The 19,731-nt window shown below is 41.6% G+C and overlaps 1 protein-coding gene across 3 annotated transcripts in view; it reads right to left on the bottom strand.

Annotated features, from left to right (window-relative positions):
- Positions 1 to 15,806: 15,806 nt before the first annotated feature.
- The window catches only part of LOC101824868 (WD repeat containing planar cell polarity effector), a 258,189-nt gene continuing 254,264 nt past the window's right edge, over positions 15,807 to 19,731 (bottom strand). For all 3 annotated transcript variants that reach the window (XR_002382790.2, XM_013113608.3, XM_021227306.2), the window contains one exon: positions 15,807 to 16,548. Coding sequence is in view for 2 of the 3 variants with exons in the window: in XM_013113608.3 (XP_012969062.1) it covers positions 16,498 to 16,548 (51 nt within the window). In the remaining variant the exon portion in view is untranslated. The remainder of the gene's footprint in view (positions 16,549 to 19,731) is intronic.

Here is a 19,731-nt window from a genome sequence, read left to right as displayed (position 1 = left end):
GACGCAGTGTGAAGATGCAGTGTGAGCATGCACAGTGAGGATGCAGCGTGAGGATGCAGTGTGAGCATGCAGAGTGAGGATGCAGTGTGAGGAGGCAGTGTGAGGAGGCAGTGTGAGGAGGCAGTCTGAGGACGCAGTGTGAGCATGCAGAGTGAGGACGCAGTGGGAGGACGCAGTGGGAGGATGCAGTGTGAGGATGCAGAGTGAGGATGCAGAGTGAGGATGCAGTGTGAGGAGGCAGTGTGAGGATGCAGAGTGAGGATGCAGTGTGAGGACACAGTGTGAGGAGGCAGTGTGAGGAGGCAGAGTGAGGATGCAGTGTGAGGAGGCAGTGTGAGGATGCAGTCTGAGGACGCAGTGTGAGCATGCAGAGTGAGGACGCAGTGGGAGGACGCAGTGGGAGGATGCAGTGTGAGGACGTAGTGTGAGGACGCAGAGTGAGGAGGCAGTGTGAGGAGGCAGTGTGAGGATGCAGTGTGAAGATGCAGTGTGAGCATGCAGAGTGATGATGCAGAGTGAGGATGCAGAGTGAGGAGGCAGAGTGAGGATGCAGAGTGAGGATGCAGAGTGAGGATGCAGTGTGAGGAGGCAGTGTGAGGAGGCAGAATGAGGATGCAGTGTGAGCATGCAGAGTGAGGACGCAGTGTGAGGAGGTAGTGTGAGGATGCAGTGTGAGGATGCAGTGTGAGGATGCCGAGTGAGGATGCAGAGTGAGGATGCAGTGTGAGGATGCAGTGTGAGGATGCAGAGTGAGGACGTAGAGTGAGGATGCAGTCTGAGGACGCAGTGTGAGGACAGGATCGTCCCTTTTGTCTGAGCATTGGTAGTGATAAGAACTCTCTAGTGGCTGACTGCTTTGCCTCTCTGAACTTCAGCATTAACCCCTATATCTGACTCTGTTTTTTTTTATTAAGAACAGTTAGAATTTTGCTACACCCACCTCAAAAGATCTGTATTAAAGATTGGTCTTCCTACTTCAAATGATTTAATTAAGAAAAATCCCTCAAGGTGTACCCAGCCACTTAGGTTTTTGTTAATTCCAGAAGTAGGCTATTAAAAACCAAGAATAGCCATTGCACATGGCACATGGCCTGATATCTGAGTCCTCTCTTGTTTTCCATGGATCTCTGTATCTGTTTCATGTCAGTACCACATTTTTGTTTTTGGTTTTTAGTTACTATGCCTCTAGAGTAACCTGAAATCAGCCACACTGATATCTCCAGCCATATTCTCTTTGCTCAAGATTGCTTTGGCTACCTGGGGTCTTTTGTGCTCCCACATGAACTTGAGGTTGCGTTTTGGGGACTGGACAGATGTCTCAGAAGTTAAGAGCACTGGATGCTCTCCAGGTGACCCAGACTCAATCCCTAGCACGCACAGGACACTCACAACCATCTATAGCTCCAGGTCTGAGATGTGATGCCCTGTTTTGGCAGTTGTGGATGCCAGGCATGCTAGTGATGTACAGACATCTATGCAAACAAAACATTCACACACATAGGATAACAGGATTTGGATTGGGTTTGCGTTTGTTAGGGTGGCTGTTTTCACAATATTGACCCCCAACCCTCCAGCGTGAATGGTCTTTACATCGTTTAGTGTTTTCCTCAGTTTCTTTATTCAGGGGTTCAAAGTAATCATCTTCCACATTCTCTTTACTCCACAGTATTTTTGAGACTATTGTGAATGGGGTCATTTCCTGTTGTAGAAAGAGTTTGTTAATTTTCCTTTCTTTTTATTTTATGAAGTAGTTTGGGAAGCATTGATATTAATTCTTATTTGCAATTGTGGAAGAATCCAGTAATGAAGTCTTCTGGATCTGGGCTTTCTTCAGTTGGAAGGTTTAAAATTATTGTTCCAACCTCATGGCTTGTTACAATATGTTCAAATTGTTCATCTGACCTTAGTTTAACTTTGGTGCATCTTATGCATCTAGGAATTCATTCATCTTAGATCCTCTGGCTTAGTGGGATATATATGTTAATTTGGGTTCTCTCTCTTTCTTTGTTTAGTTTGTATGTCTTTTCCAAGAATCAATGCTTTGTTTAATTTATTATTTGTATGTTTATTTCCATTTCATTAATTTCTCCCCTAATCTCAATGCTTTGTTTCATTCACTGGGTTTCAATTTGGAGTTTTCTTTTTTCCAGACCTTTGAGGTGAATGATTAAGTTATTTGAGGTTTCTCAAGGTAGATACTTAGGGCTTTAAACCTCCCTCTTGGAGCAGCTTTTCCCTGTATCTCATAGATTCTGGTAAGTTGGACTTTCACTTTCATTTGGTTCTAGACATTTCTAATTGATTTCTTTAAGAACCCATTCATCACTCAATTGTGGGTGGTTGACAGACACGAGGGCCCATTCCTTTAATCATAGCACTTGGGAGGCAGATGCAGCGGATCTCTGTGAGTTTAAGGCTTTTCTGATCTATGTAGCAAATTCCAAGCCAACAAGAGAAAACATAATGAGATTTTATCTCAGATAAATTGGGTTGTCTAATCTCCTTTGAGTTTATATATATTCTGGGTTTTTTTTGCCATTCATTTGCAATCTTATTCCATCGTGATCAGGTAAAATATAAGGTATTATTTAAAATTTCCTGTGTTTGTTGAGATTTGCTTTGTGTCCTAATAAATGATCTAGAGAAAGTTCCATGGGCTGATGAAAAAAAATGTGGAATGTTCTGTAGATGTTATGCCTATTTGATTTATGATGTAATTAATTCATGTATTTATTTTCTTGCCAAGAAGATCTGTCAGTTTGTGAGAGAGGATGTTCCAGTGACCCACTGCTGTTGGTGCTAACATAAATATGTGACCTTATAGTGTTCAGAGTGTATATGTTCAGTATCATAATGTCCTCTTCATGGAAAGGTCTCTTTTTTTTTTTTTTTTGGTTTTTCGAGACAGGGTTTCTCTGTGGCTTTGGAGGCTGTCCTGGAACTCGCTCGGCAGACCAGGCTGGTCTCTAACTCACAGTGATCCGCCTGCCTCTGCCTCCCGAGTGCTGGGATTAAAGGCGTGCGCCACCAACGCCCGGCATGGAAAGGTCTCTTAATCAGTGTGAAGTGAATGTCTTCATCTTTCTCGTTGTTTTTAGTTTGGAATTTATTTTGCCACGCATTAGAACAATAATGCCTAGGCCTATTTGATTGAAATACCCTTTGCCTCCATTCACCCTAAGGTTAGTGTTTGCGTTCTCCATTGATGTACATTTCTTGCAGACAGCAGGAAGGCTGTTCCTATTTCTTAATACAATTGACTACTCTCTGACTTTTGATTGGGAAATTCATACCATTAATATACAGTGGCAACTCTTACAAAATAATGCATTTAATTGGGGCTTGCTTACAGTTACAGAGGTTTAGTCCATTATCATCATGGTGGGCAGACATAGTTCTAGAGAAGAAGCTGAGAGGTTTACATGCAGATCCACAGGCAGCAGGAAGAGAGAGATACTGGGTCAGGGGTTTGGGCTTGTGAAACCTCAAAGCCTACTCCCAGTGACATATTTCCTCCAATAAGGCCATACTCACTCCAAGTCAAATATATGAGCCTATGGGGGCTATTCTTATTCAAACCACCACACTAATTATATTCAATATATCAATTTTATTTTCCAGTATTTCTCTGTGGTAATGTATTGTTATGATCTAATAAATCGTGCCTGAAGATCAGTATGCAAAGTTAGCCACAGCCATAGAGGCCAGGCAGTGGTGGCACACACCTTTAATCCCAGCAGCCATACTAGTTACCCATAGAAGCTGGGTGGTCATGGTGTATACCTTTAATCTGAGTACTAGAGAGGTATATAAGACAGGGTCTCAGGGTCTCATGTGACATTTAGTCTCCAGCCACACTGAGGACAGGATCTCCCCAGCCTTGGTAGAGGTAAGGACTCTCTAATGGTTGGCGGGTTGCTTCTCTGATCTTCAGCTTGAACCCCAATATCTATCTCTGGGTTTTTATTCTTAGTGCTACATATTGGTACCCGATGTCAAGGTACAAATTCATGAAAAATCCCCTTGCTTGTGGCTTGAAGCCACCACCCCAGGCCAGAGCTGTGTGTGGGGCCGCTGCCAGAGTCCCTGCCCAACCAGCTGCCAGAGTCCCTGCCCAACCAGCTGCCAGAGTCCCTGCCCAACCAGCTGCCAGAGTCCCTGCCCAACCAGCTAGGTTTCTTTTGTTTTTTTTTTCTCCCAAGTCTCTGCACCAGTTTGGGATTTTCCTGTTGAAGCCTCTCTAAAACAGTCTCCGGCTGTCACCCAGACTCCTGAAGCACCTGGGCTCCAAACGACACAGGGCTCACCCACCCTAGATTGCCTGGCTTGCTCCTGCCATACATGTGGTTTTTCTTGTTTTCAACACAATCCTGTGTGCGGTTTTTCAGACAGCCAGTCTCTCTCTCTCTCTCTCTCTCTCTCTCTCTCTCTCTCTCTCTCTCTCTCTCTCTCTCTCTCCCTCTCTCTTTCTCAACCAAATGAAAGAATAATCAACTGGGACTGACATACTGTTAATTATCCTCTTGATAATCTTTGTTGTCAGTTTGATAATTTTTGTTTTATCTCTAAAAAAGTTGGTTGAAAAGAGCGCCAAGATGCAGGCCTTAGACTAACTTATTAAAGCACATCATAGAGACATTTAAATCCAGACAAGTTCAGTATTGCATCATAAGGCTAGAGAGGAACAGTGTAAGGTTTTCAACCAACCAACCTTAATATATCCAGTAACATAGGATTTGCCAAATGATAGAGACTCTGTAAGAGCTAATTGAACTCCTGTGCCAATGTTAGATCTAAAGAGATTCAAGGAAGCGGTAGTCTCATATGGCATGCATTCATCATTTGTGAAGCAGATATTAAATTTGTGGTCAGTTTGTAATAGGATGACTCCCAAAGACTTGGTTAAAGCTGTTTTAGGCCTGGTCCACAATTGCAATGGATGACCTGGTTCAGAGAAGAGGTTAAGACCATTGAACAATGGTGTAGATCTGCAGGTATGGAAATCTCCCAAGATCAACTTCTTGGAGAAGGAGGTTATCCTACTATAGAAAGGCAATGGCTACTTGATGACCTCCTCCTGGCTTTATGCCGTGCAGCAGCTTTCAATGCTTGGGACAGAACTGAAGAAGTAGGGAAGATAATTGAGTCATTTACTAAAGTTATTCAGGGCCCAAAGGAAGGTTTCAAAGATTTCTTACAATAAATAGAATGATACCAAATTCGGAAACTAGACAAATGATAATTGAGTCTCTGCCTTTTACACTGGGGAGAAATTGTTGTTTTCTTATGTTAGTCTGAGTAAAGAAACAAAACAGGCTTCTAAGCATCTTGCAGTCCTTGTGGAACAATAGCTCTAGTTATGAAGCATATCCTAGTATATTTCTGTTCATCAAAAATTACAGTTAATGAGGAGTCACCTTCCCTATCATCCACAGATATATGTGTCCATAAGACTGAGATATAATCATGAGATTACATGTACAGATTACATAAAAATACATGGTAATGGGGAGATTCCACAGCTGCTTTATAGACAGAAGCATCCATATCTGCCCACAGGAATGAGCAGGTGGGGGGAGAAGGGAGAGAGAGGAAGAGAGAGGAGAGGAGACAGGGAGGGAGGAGGAAGGGAGAGAGAGAAGGAAGGAGGGAGGGAGGGAGGGAGGGAGAGAGAGAGGGGGGAGCAAGAGAGGGGAGAGGAGGAAGGGAGAGAGAGAAGGAAAGAGGGAGAGAGAGCAAAAAGGGGGTGAGACGTGAGGGAGAGTGCAGAGTGGGACAAAGTTCCTCCAGTAAAGGGACATCAATGTTAATAGACATGGCACAGTGTGAGGGGAAGAGCTGCAGCTGGCCAGGGCATCTGTGCTCGGTCTCTGCCTGGCTGTCTCGGCAGCTCTGTGCAGGGTAGGTTACAGATGCCTGGCTGTCTCGGCAATTCAGTGCAGGGTAGGTTGCAGATGTCAGCTGTCCCTCTGCATGGTCCATTGAGGGGCTCTTTTGTGTGTGTGTTTTTGGTGGGGGACATCATGGGAACCGGTTCATCTCTGGGTGCTGCTTTGGTGAGTGGTTCTGGATGTGGAGACTTTAGAAATGGGTCCACTCTATCTGGACCTCAGCTCATACCACGGTCTGCAGGCTGTTTTAGATTAGAGTCCCATGATCTCTGCTGTGGCTTTCCGGAGTATGGACTTTGCCCTCTAGGGTTGACAAACCATGGGCTCAACAGAGGTCTTTTAAAAACGGCTTTTTATCACTCTTATGTTGGAATAGCAACTACAGAGGAAGAGAAGATTTTCCCAACCTTCCTCCTCCTCTCCTCTTGTCTCCTCCCGCCCTGTCCTGTTACTAAGATACGGTGCACATTTCCAGGTCTTTGTTTTAAGCTGTGGTTCCAGCACTCTCCAGTTGGATTCTTTTCCTGGGAAGAGAGCATTGCTGGCTTCCTGGCTGTCCGTCCAGAGTCTGAGACTAACTACTTTTCCTCCTTCTGTCTTACACTAGGAACTTTCCTATTTTACTTTGCTACTAAAACTAGTATTTTCACCATCACCCACCTCTTAGGATAGCCATACTCCAGATACCCCAAATTATCTCCACAGATTGTAGCAGTCTGTGGGTGGGTGTCGTCCACCATCTTCTGGAAGCTTGGCTTGTGTGTTAATGCTTTTTATAGTGTCTATTTCAGAATATACTAATTTAATTTTAATGAAATACAGCTTGTCAGTTCTTTCTTTCATGAATCTTGCCCTTAGTGTCATATTTAAAACATGACTATCAAACCCAAGGCCATTTACATTTTCTCCAACATTTCTCCTCCCAATGTTAGTCTTTATTATCTTATGATTTTTCCTTCTTTTTTAAAAAAATTATTTTACTTACCAAACACAGTTTCCCTTCCCTCCTCTCCTCCCATTTCCTCCACCCACCTCTTTTCTACCCCTCCCCACAATCCACTCCTCCTCAGTCTCCATTCAGAAGGGGTAAGTCCTCCCATGGGAGTCAACAAAGCCTGGCATATTCAGTTGAGGCAGGACCAAGTTCTTCCCTCTTGCATAGAGGTTGGGAGAGGCATTCCAACATAGGGAATAGGTTCCAAAGAGCCAGCTCATACATCAGGGACAGGTCCTGTTCCACTGCTAGGGGCCCCACGGAAGACCAAGCCACACAGCTGTCACCCACATGCAGAGGGCCTAGGCTGGTCCCATGCTGGCTTCCTGGCTGTCTGTCCAGAGTCTGTGAGCTCCCACAAGCCAGCTCAGCTGTCTCTGTGGGTTTCCCCATCATAGTCTTGAGCCCCACCCTTGCTCATATAATCCTTCCTCCCTCTTTTCAACTGGACTCCTGGAGCTTAGCACAGCTTTCATCAGATACTGGATAAAAGCTCTATGATGATAGTTAGGGTAGGCACCCACCTGATTACAGGGGAAGGTCAGCTCAGACACCCTCTCCACTATTGCTAGGAGTCTTAGCTGGGATCATCCTTGTGGGTTCCTGGGAGTTTTGCTGGTACCAGGTTTCTCCCGAACCCCATTATGACTACATCTATCAAGATATCTCTTTCATTACTCTCCCCACCAGTCCTGCCCCCAACTCAACCATCCTGATCCCTCATGTTCCCATCCCCCAGCTCCTCACCCTCTATTCACCCCCCAAGGAATTTTATTACATTCCTTTGAGCACGTGGAAAACAGTGGTTTATGTTGGCTCTTCCTCATGTGATCTTCACCTTTTTCCTTGACAGTGTGTAGAGTTCACTCTCAGAGAACCTGGGGCTTATTGACTCATCTAGACTGGTTGTAAGCAAACCTAGGTATCCTTCTGTTTCGCTCTCTCAATTAAGCACAGGCCACTTGGTTCTGGGATCTAAAGTCTTCATACTTATGCAGCAAACATATTACCAACTGACCCAGCTACCTCCATGCCTATTTAGGAATATTATAGCTTCAAATTTTACAGTTAGTTTCTGTAAAGGTTGTAATGTCAGTGCTAGAGATTCATTGTCTTTTTTCTCATGTGTATGTATCCGTTTGTTCCAAACCATCTTTGAAGTGTCTTTCATTTTGTTCACTGAATATATATATATATATTTATATACTGAGTCTATTTCTGTTTCATTGATCTATTTGCCTCTTCCTTCACCAGTACCAGGCTGTTTTCAATATGGGGGCTTTATGGTGGGTTTAAATTTGAGTAGTGGTAGTCTCAGCGTCTTCTACTGAATACTGTGTTGACCAGGTTATTCCTTTTGCCTCTCCATAGAAACAATAGAATCAGTTTGTTGATTCCTATAATTAGTGAGGTTTGATTGGAATTGAATGATTCCACAGCTTAAGTTAGGAAGGACTGATCTTGGAGAGTAGTGGCTTTCTAACTTACAAACATGCAATACTTTTATATTTATTTGGTTCTTTGATAAGAATTCTATACTTTTCATTGGAAAGATCTTACTGATTGCTAGGCTTACACTTAAGTATTTTATTTTGGGAAGTGTTTGATTGTACCCATATATGTGTACCAATGAGGATTGACTAAGGTGTTGTGCATGCTGGGCAAGCACTAGTGAACTATGTTAACACAACGTTAAGGATTGTGTTCTTAAATTCAGACTTTGTTTTGTGTTGGAATACAATAAACTGATAAACTCTCATTAACTTTGCATTTTAAAATCTCAATGTAGTTGCTTCTTAATCACAGGTATTTTCTTGTTAATTTTTTTGCAGTTCTTCCATAAATTTTTGTTTGTTTTCTCAAGATAGGGTTTCTCTGTGTAGCCCTGACTATGCTGGAACTCACTCTACAGACCAGGCTGATCTTGAACTCTGAGATCCACCCGCCTCTGCCTCCAAAGTGCTGGGGTTAAAGGGGTGCACCACCACTGCCAAGCTCCATGAATTTTAAAAAATGCAAATTGATAATTATAAAACTCAGGTTATAATTCTAAGTTGTTAAAATGCAAAAGTAACCTAAACAATATCTTGCTCTTTGTGTTTTTGAAGTTACTTCAAGAGAAAGTAGATCTCAATGGATTTATTTCAGGGCCTTCAAAATCATCATCACAATCACATATTTTAAAATTGTGATAAATTAAATATAACATACAATTTATAATCTTCATTCATTCTAAGTGTTTGGTTCAAGTAGTTTAAGTATATTCAACGCTATGAAATCAACCTCTAGAATGTTTTATCGTGAAGCATCAAATGTCTATATGCACTTAACAAATAGGTCCCAGTTCTCCTGTCCCTTCACCCATGCCAACCACAGACCTGCTTGCCATGTCTGTGGATTGACTCCTCTTGATACCTCCTTTCAATGGAATGATAACTTGCCTTTTTGTGACTGGTGTATTTCCCTTAGCACTGCGTCTTCAGCGTCCATCCATCTGTGTTGTAGCATATGTCGGAACTGCCTTCCTTTTGAAGCCATACATCCCAATGTGTGTGTGTGTGTATACACCACATTTTATTTATCCATTCATATGCTGGTGGACATTTCAGTATTTCTACCTTTTCACTGTTATGAATAATACTGCTTCTGACATGGAAGTGCAGACAGTTGAGTTCTTGGACAGTGGTAATGATGGATCATATATAATTCTATTGGAAGGTTTTTGAGGAACTATCATTGTTTTCAAATGATTGTACCACTTTATAGCTCTAGGAATACTGTAAATGGCCCAAGCTGTCTTCTCAACTTATTTTTTGTTTTATTTTATTTGCTTGTTTGATTTTGTTTTTTATGAGACATGGTTTCTCTGTGTAGTACTGGCTGTCCTGGAACTAACTCTATAAGACCAGGCTATCCTCAAACTCACAGAGATCTTCTTGCCTCTGCTTCTGCTGGGATTAAAAGAGTGAGCCACCACTGCAGGGTTGCAACATTTTTCAAACAATTTTATTTAGCTGTAAAGACATGAAATTTTCAAGAAAATGGATGGATCTGTAAAGTATTTTTCCTTTTATTGAAAATAGATTATACTCTCATACAACATATCCTGGTCCTAGCTTCTTTCCATAGACTCCTGCCAGTTCCTGCCACCTCCCTCTCCTCCAGATTCATGTCCTTTTTGTCTCTCAGAAAACAAAAAAGGCTTCGAGGAGACAATAACCAAACATGACAAAATAATGTATAACAAGATGAAGCAAAATCTATCATATCAAAGTTGAACATGGCATTCCAACAGGAGGAATAGAGTCCCAAGAGCAGGCACCAGAGTCAGAGACCCACTTGTTCTCACACTAAAGAGTCTCATAAAAATATTAAGATAATAGCTATTATATGCATACATACATACATACATACATACATACATACATACATACATACGGAGGAGCTGGTGCAGACCCATGTAGACCCTGTGCTTGCTGCCTTAGTCTCTGTGAATTCATATGTACATTGCTTAGTTGATTCAAAGGACTTTGTTCTTCTGGTATCCTCCACCCTCTCTGGCTTTTATATTCTTTCTGTCTCCTTCTCTGCAAGACATCTTGATCTCTGAGGGGAGATATTTGATGGAGACCTCCCATTTAGACTCTCTCTCCCCATAATGTCTTGCTGTAGGTTTTCGCATCTGTTTTCACCTGCTGCAGGAGGCAGCCTCCTAATGATGACTGGATAAGACACTGACTGATGAGTAGAGGAGAATATCCTTAGGTATCATTTTATTGATATTTTTGTTTTAGACCAATAGTGTTTGATTTTACCCTAGGTCTCTAGGCTATCTAATCTTTGGTTCTTGGTTACCAAAGCAGTGTTGGGTATTGGTTCTGTGATAGTTTGAATGTAACTGAACCACATAATTTTGTAGGGAGTAGCACTATTAGGAGGTGTGGCTTTGTTGGAGTAGGTATGGTCTTGTTGGAAGAAGTGTGTCACTTTGGGGGCAGCTTTGAGATTTCCTACACTTGGGATACATCACAGTGCTTCAGTAGATTTCCTGATGCTTGCAAGATGTAGAACTCTCAGCTGCTCCTCCAGCACTATGTCTGCCTGCATGCCACCATGCTCCCCATCATAATGATAATGGACTGAACCTCTGAAATTGTAAGTGACCCACCCAATTAAATGCTTTCTTTGTGAGAATTGTTTTGGCCATTGTGTCTCTTCATAGCAAGATAAACCCAAATCCAAAGGTTCCTTCTTTGGAGTGGGCCTTGAGTCAAATTGGACATTGGCTATTCCTATAAGTTCTGTGCCCCCATTGCAGAACAGATCGTAGTTCAAAGGTTTGTGGCTGGGTTGGTTTCCACATTTCTCTTTTGATAGCCTGCAGAGTACCTTCCTTTACTAAAGAGACTAGAACATAAGGGTAAAAGCTCCATGTAAGCACCAGCTCGACTTCTCCATGTTCAGTGAGTTCTGTAGTTGTTGCCCTCAACAATGAGGTCCCCACTGCCAGTTTTCAGAGAACAATGCTTTGTCTTAGTAATAGCTTGGGTTGTTTGGGAATTTCCAATGGGCCCCCTTTGCCAACCACATAATTGATTGCAACCCAGTCCTGCCACTGGAAGCCTCACCTGGTGACAAGAGATGGCCAACTGAGACTCCATATTCTCCATACTAGAAGTCCTCATTAGGATCACTTTCATAGATTCCAGGAAGTTTCCACTGCACTGGGTTTCTATTCCCTCCCCCTAAGTCCCCCAATTGCAGCTGTCATCCCCCCACACTCTTCTTCCATCCACCTCCTCATCTGACTCTCTGCTCTCATTTCTACCCACCTTCAGCCTGCCCAGAAGTCTCTTCTCTTTGGCCCACCCCCAACTCCTCCTCTTTCAGCCAACCTCTCTGGGTCTGTGGATTGTAGCTTGGTTATCATTTACTTAATTGCTAATATCCACTTATAAGTGGGTATATACCATGTTATCTTTCTAGGTTTGTATTATCTCACTAAGGATTATTTTTTCTAGTTCCATCCATTTGCCTACAAATTTCTTTTTTCCTCCTTTTTAATTAAAAAAATTATATTCATTTTACATACCAACCCCCATCCCCCTCCCTCCCTTTCTTCCACCCTTTCTGTCCCCTATCCACTCCTCAGAGGAGGTAAGGCCTTTGGGGAGTCAACTTGCCTGCAAATTTCATGATGTCATTTTTCAAACAGTTGAATAATAGTCTGTTATGTAAATATACCACACTTTAGCCATTCTTCTATGGATGAACACCTAATTTGTTTCCAGTTTCTGGCTATTATGAATAAAGTTGTAATGAACATGCTTGAGCAAGTGTCCTTGTGGTAGTATAGAGTCCTTTGGGTGTATCCTAAGATATATATATATATGTGTGTGTGTGTGTGTGTGTGTGTGTGTGTATATATATACGTGTGTTTATGTTATATGTGTATATATATATATATATGTAATAGTTGGATCTTGAGGTAGATTAATTCCCAACTGTCTGAGAAGCTACCATATTGATTAACAGTGTCTGTCCAAGTTTGCACTCCCACCAGCAATGGAGGAGCGTTCCCCTTGCTCCACATCCTCACCAGCATGAGCTGTCACTTGTGTTTTTGATGTGAGCCATTCAGACGGGTGTAAGATGGAATCTCAAAGTGCTTTTGAATTGCATTTTCCTGATGGCTAAAGCTGTTGAACATTTTTAAAGTGTTTCTCAGCCATTTGATTTTTTTTTCTGTTGAGAATTCTTTAGATCTGTACTCCACTTTTTAATTGGATTATTTGGTTTTTTTTGATATCTAGTACCTTGAGCTCTTTATATATTTTGAATATTAGTCCTCTATCAAATGTGGAGTTGCTAAAATTATGGAGTGGGCACCCTTGTCTTGTTCCTGATTTTAGTGGGATTGCTTTGAGTTTCTTTCCATTTAATTTGATGTTGGTTATAGGCTTGATGTAAACTGCCTTTATTACGTTGAGGTATGTCCTTGTATCACTGATCTGTTCAGGAATTTTATCATGAAGGGGTGTTAGACTTTGTCTTTTCTGTATCCATTGAGATGATCATGTGGTTTTGTTCTGGTTTGTTTATAGGTGGATTACACTTACTGATTATGGATTACATTTACTGATGGTTTATAGGTGGATTACACTTACTGATTTTCATGTAATAAACCATCCCTGCATTTCTGGGGATAAAGCCTAATTGATTGTGGTGGATGATCTTTTTGATGTGCCCTGAATTCAGTTTTCAAGTATTTTATTGAGTATTTTTACATCTATGTTCATGAGGGAAATTGGTCTGTAATTCTCTTTCTTTCTTAGATCTTTATGTGGTTTGTATATCTGGTTAACTGTGGCCTCCTAAAATTAATGTGGTAATGTTCCTTCTGTTTCTATTTTGTGGAAGAACGTGAGGAGTATTGGCATGAACTCTTCTTTGAAAGTCTGATAGAATTCTGTGCTAAAACCATCTGGCCCTGGGCTTTTTTTTGTTTGGAAGAGTTTAGACCGATTCTATTTCACTAGTGATTATAGGTCTATTTAAATTGTTTATCTGATCTTGATTTAACTTTGTTAAGTGGTATCTATGGAGGAAACTATCCATTTCTCTTAGATTTTTCCAATTTGGTGGAGTACGGGTTTTAAACTATGTTGTCATGATTCTCTGGATATTCTCAGTGTCTGCTGTTATGTCCCCCTTTTCATTTTTGATTTTGTTAAATTGGATATTCTTTCTCCATCTGACTAAAAAGTGAGTCTAAGGTTTTGTTTGTTTTGTTGATTTTCTAAAAAACAAAACAATAAACCCCCACAACTGTTTCATTGATTCTGTGTTTTCTCTTTGTTTCTATTTTACTGATTTCAGCCCTGTTTGATTATTTCTTACTCTCTACTCATGCTAGGTGTGATTACTTCTTTTTGTTCTAGAGCAGTGGTTCTCAACCTTCTTAATGCTGTGACCCTTTAATACAGTTACAAATGTTGTGGTGACCCTAACCATAACATTTTTTTTGTTGCTACTTCATAACTGTAATTTTGCTAATGCCCTCACTTCACAAATACCTTAACACAGTCCATAGGCCAGAGTAGTTTATTTTCAACTTCTTTACCAACATTTAAAATCACAATAAAAGAAAGTATAATATCATAGTTTTGGCTACTTGGTTTTTCAATACACAACAACAACAACATTTGGAATTTGTTACTCCCAACTCAGTTTATTTATGTGTGCTAGGAATCAAACTCAGGTTGCCTACAAGAGCCACAGCTCTTTCAACTGTTAAGTCACCTCTCCAGCTCCCACACTAGATTGTGAGATTTAGTTTAGTATGTTTGAGTTAATTGTTCCAGAGACATGTGAAGTTTGTGTTCCGATTGGCTTTTGTTTTCTTTTTGTCAACTTGACACAAGCTGGAGTTATTTGAGAAAAGGGACTCCAGTTGAGAAACACCTCTCTCAGATGGCCTTTGGGCAGGGTAGTGGGGCGTTTTTCTGGATTAACGATTGATGTGGAATGGTATGCCACCCCTGGGCAGGTGGTCTTGAGTTGTATCAGAAAGAAGGCTGAGCAGCACTCTCTCCAGAGCCTCTGCTTACTTCCCATCTCCAGGTTCTTGCCTTGAGTTCCGGCCCTTACAGGGTGATGCCCTTACAGTGTGACCTGAGAACTCTAAGCTAAAGTAAACCCTGTTCTTCCCAAGTTACTTTTGGTCACGGTGTTTACCACAGCGATAGGAAAAACCTAACATAGTTGGAAAGATGGGAAGTTAAGTTGTTTAAGACTTCACCATTGCTAATAATGTTCATGGGTCTATAAACCACATTTTAGTGATTTGGGCTGTCTGACAGAGAAACTAGAGTAGACACGAAATCCCACCATTCTCTCACACAGCTTCTGACAGAGAGGGTGGAGCAGGCAAAAGGCATTGGTTGGGTAAGCAAAAAGATGTAGAGCATTAGGAATGTGGCTTGAGGTCACAGGAATGACAGCTACAATACCTGCAGGAAATGACTCCATCCTAACAAAATCCTACCTTTTATATACAATTTTTCTTTAAAAATTAGTAAACTTGGGGGCTGGAGAGATGGCTCAATGGTTAAGAGCACTGTCTGCTCTACCAGACGACCCAGGTTCAATTCTCAGCACCCATGTGGCAGCTCAAGACAGTCTGTAATTCTAGTTCCAGAGAATCTAACACCCTCACACAGACATATACGCAGGCTAAACACCAATGCACATAAAAATACATAAATAAACTTAAAAAAATAGTCAACTTTTGATTATCTGTGAGAAAAAGGATAGGACTAGTAAAAAAATTTAATCCAACATGTCTTCAGGATGGCTCAAACATTATAAACTTAAAACTTTTCAGGCCAATAGCAAACTGAAAAACTGAAAACTGAGTTCCACCTCCTCCCTGCCATTGTCTTCTGGCAAAGCTGAATAGGAGGCACAAGACTCAGCTGGACCATGTAACTCATGTTATCATAGACATCTATTGTTATACACTACGTATCATCTGCTAATGATGGGCATCGAGGACATGCAAGGGCCTTTCAAGTTCACAGCTTACAGAGCTGTCACTTTATAGTTGCTGGGAGAAGACGGGTGGGGCTTGGGGTCAGAGACAAAGGACAGCATATTACAACCACAGGAGGCAGAGCATCAGTATGCCCTCTTCCGATGCATTCCTCCGTCAATTTCCATATTCCCATGTGGCACTGTGGGAAGAAAGGGCTAGGTGCCATCTGCACTCTCTTTGTGACGTTTGAGAGGAAGCCTGAGCTCAGCTCAGGGAGATCAAATCTGTACTCAGCGGTAGCCCCCGTGGGAAGACAACAGTGGGCTGTGGCAAGGGTTACCCATTCCTCATTGCAAGAATCAGTGATGGAGGTCTGGACAGAAACTTTTCTTAATAAACATTTTATTAGCAATGTAAATAAGACCAGGAGAAGAATTTTTGTAAAGATTTATCTTATTATACATGCGTAGGTACCTCATGTCTGTGCTTGGTGTCTGAGGAGATCAGAAGAGGGCACTGGAGTCCCTGAAACTGGAGTTTTGGATGGCCATGAGCCACCATGTGGGTGCTCGGAATTGAACCTGGGTCTTCTTCAAGAACAAATGCTCTTAACTGCTGAACCATCTCTCCAGCCCCCAAAGGAGGAAAAACTGAGAAGATTAGGGAGAACAAGAATGAGATGTTCTACCTTTTATACTTATTTACAAAGTGCACAGTATGAAAACAAGGGGTTAAGGGCTTTTATTTGGGGTCACTTTGCTATTGTTACGTTGTGCTGCATGCACCATCGTTCCTTCTATTAAGGCCACACATGGAGATTTACATCGATTCAGGGCAATATAAAAGACATGAAAAGGCTGGGCGGTGGTGGCACATGCCTTTAATCCCAGCACTTGGGAGGCAGAGGCAGGTGGATCTCTGTGAGTTCGAGGCCAGCCTGGTCTACAGAGCAAGTTCCAGGACAGCCTCCAAAACAATACAGAGAAACCCTGTCTTGAAAAACAAAAACAAAAAACAAAACAAAACAAAACAAAAGACATGAAAAGGGCAAGTTTCTTTTTGGAGTTTCTAATAATTTACACCAAGCCAAAATGAACCATTCTGAGAGAACCAACATCTTCAATGTCCTGCAAGTAAACAGATAAAAATAATTAAACCATTTTCAAACAGAGTAAAACAGCAACTTAACATTCATATCTTGATGAGGGACGTCCTTCTATATATATGTTTCTCTTATTGGTTGATGAATGAAACACTGATTGGGCAGCAGCCAGGCAGGAAGTCTAGGTGGGGCTATGAGACCAGGAGAATTCTGGGAAGAGGACGCAGAGTTCTCAAGGGAGATGCTATGTAGCTGCTGAAAGAGTAACACGCTGGAGCATTCTCTGGTAAGATAGGACCACATGGACATACTTAGATTTATACAAATGGGTTATTAATTAAGAGAGAGCTAGCTAATAAGAAGTCAGAGCCATAGGTCAAACGGTTTATAATTATTATAGGTCTTTGTGTGTTTATTTGGGACAAAGTGGCTGTGGGACCAGGCAGGACAGAAACCCCGTCTACAATATCTTTATTATTTTTAAATATTTCAAAACAGTGAAATGAAATAAAAATGTGCTGTGCTTATGTAAATGGACTTTCATGTTTATCTTACTGAGTGACTACAATTTTCATAGCTATGTATAAAAATCAACCCAGAGCTACTAATGACAGGGAGGCGGAGAAAGAACAGGGTGAGGCGTCAGGTGCAGCCTCCAGCAACACACATCATCTGTGACTTTGCTCCAGTGCGCTTGCCAGGTTCCCAGAACACGCACTTCTCGTTGTCTTTAGTGTATGTGTGTGTGCATGGTGTGCGTGAGGAGGTCTGAGGTTGACAGCAGGTGTTTTCCCCTAATGCTGCCCACTTTCGTTATCAAAGCAGGGTCTCTTGCTGATCTCACAGCTTGCCAAATCTGGCTGGTGTAGCTGCCCCTGGAATCCCTCTCATTGCCTCTCCCTGCCTCCCAAGTGGTGAGATTAGATGTGAGCATCGCACCTGCCTGATGTGTGTGGTGCTGAGGATCTGAACGCAGGTCATTTTATTTGCTGGTCAAGTGCTTTATTCACTGAGATATCTCCCCAGACCTAACATATCCTTCCAAATCTTGCCTTTATTTTCACTGTTTGTTAAAGTAATAGACCACAAAACAGTTAAGGCCATATATCTTTTTGTTTTATGAAGGTATAAAGAAATACCATGAGAATCTCATCTTCCATTTGTTTTCTTTTCATGATCCCCCGCCCCAACCTTGTTAACCACAGAGCAAGATTTTGTGACAGAATTCTGAAATTAAAGGTTCTTGGAGGTAAGACAAGGATAGGTAATTGTACTTGAAAATAAACAGTGGGTGTATTTTTTTGAAAAACACTGTAGGCTACTTGATATTGAAATGACAAAGACATTGAAGACACTGCTCTTAAAATCCAGGTGGAAATAATTTATTTAAAATAATTTTAGGGTGTGTTTAGCTTAGTGGTAGAATGTTCGCTTAGCATGTGCTAGGGAGTGGGAGGCGGTTAAGTTCTATGTTCCAGCTCTTCTGACTGGGAGAAGCTTTTCATAGACTTTGCTTTACACTTGGATCCTGGAAGGCCAGGTTGCTTCCCTAAGAAGTCCTGTGTGCTCTAGTTGTTTCTTTCATCCTTCCCTTCCTTCTTCTTCTTTTTCTATTTTCTTCCTTCCTCTCTGTGATCCCTTGGCTCCCCTCCCCCATCCCCTTTGCTTTCCCTCCACTGATGCCAGGGTTTCCTTAAAAAAATCTTCTTTCTCTTTCTGAAGTTCTTAATTTAGATCCATCTGGTTCTTAAAAGCTTTACTCTGGAACAGTGGTTCCCAACCTTCCTTATCCTGTGGTGATCCTTTAATACAGTTCCTCATGCTGTACTAATTTCATTGCTACTCTATACCTGTAATTTTGCTACCATTATGAACTGTAATGTAAATATCTGTTTTTCAGTGATCTTAGGTGACCCCTGTGAAAGGGTCACTCAACTCCCAAAGACTTGTGACCCACATGTTGAGAACCACTGCTTTAGGACGTTGATTGGTACCTGACTTACCTTAGGCAGATGTATTGAAGATTTAAAAAATAAGATATTTTGTATTTGATAATTTAACGTCATTAAAAGTAAAGAATACTCATCAAATACAATTTAGAAAATGTAAATATATAGCTAACATAATTTACTTGCAGTATTTTTCCATATGTTTTAATAAATGATATTAAACACACACACACACACACACACACACACACACACAGTCATGATTGAACCCAGGGTCTTGTTAACACCAGGAAACACTCTAACACTAAGCTATATCCTCAGCTGGTATTTGGATATATAATCTTTGAGTTTTATGTTTTAGTTTTATTCCATTACATAGTATTGCTTAACCATTCCTTGTTTTTTGGTTTTTGGTTTTTCAAGATAGGGTTTCTCTGTATTGCTTTGGAACATGTCTTGGAACTCACTCTGTAGACCAGGCTAGCCTTGAACTCACAGAGATCCACCTGCCTCTGCCTCCCGAGTGGTGGAATTAAAGACGTGCACCACCAACACCAAGCTTAACCATTCCATTTAAGTTAAATTTATATGGTTTCTGATTTCTTCTCTTTATAAATAACCCTGGGGTGGATGTTCTTAGGCATGGAGACTTCCTGTGTTTACTGTCACTTCTTACTCTGGAAACCCCTGTGGAAGAAGGACTATTGGCTTATAAAAACTGGAGACTTGGTGGGTTTGCTTCGTTTTTCTTTCCTTTTGGTTCTTGACCAAAGGCTGCCCTCAACTTTATTATTGTGTGCTGCGCTGCCAATCCTTGACTGAATGGAAGTGCATGTTAATTCTTGTAGTAATTTGCAGCAACAGAAGGCTGTACTGGGCTTCTCCACTGATTTCTACACATGACTAAGCACCCGCCAAGCACTATGCTGTCCCCAGTGCTCACTGGAGACCAGGTTGCTCTCCCTTCCATCACTCAGACTTTGCTGAGATTCAGCAGCAAGTTAAGAGCTGCTTTGCTGCAGCTGGATCTGGGTCTCCTGTCATTTAGTGCCGTGGTTTTCCTCACATGGCATTGTCATTTTATGGTAGGGTTCCTCCATGTTACCAATGGTGTTTCATTGCCTTTCTCATTTAACAAGCACCAGTTTGCAGGAGGAGCAAGTCTGGAGCCCGAGGATGAAATGACAAGTGTGGTTTAGTACAGGTGTTACATCTGGGATGCTATCTAGTCAGAGTTATGTATTCTCCTTTTTGCACTT

This window comes from Mesocricetus auratus, unplaced genomic scaffold (assembly GCF_017639785.1).
Source record: "Mesocricetus auratus isolate SY011 unplaced genomic scaffold, BCM_Maur_2.0 Super-Scaffold_100029, whole genome shotgun sequence".
NCBI lineage: Eukaryota > Metazoa > Chordata > Mammalia > Rodentia > Cricetidae > Mesocricetus > Mesocricetus auratus.
The sequence above is the reverse complement of the archived record's forward strand: the minus strand, read 5'-3'. Positions and strand labels throughout refer to the sequence as shown.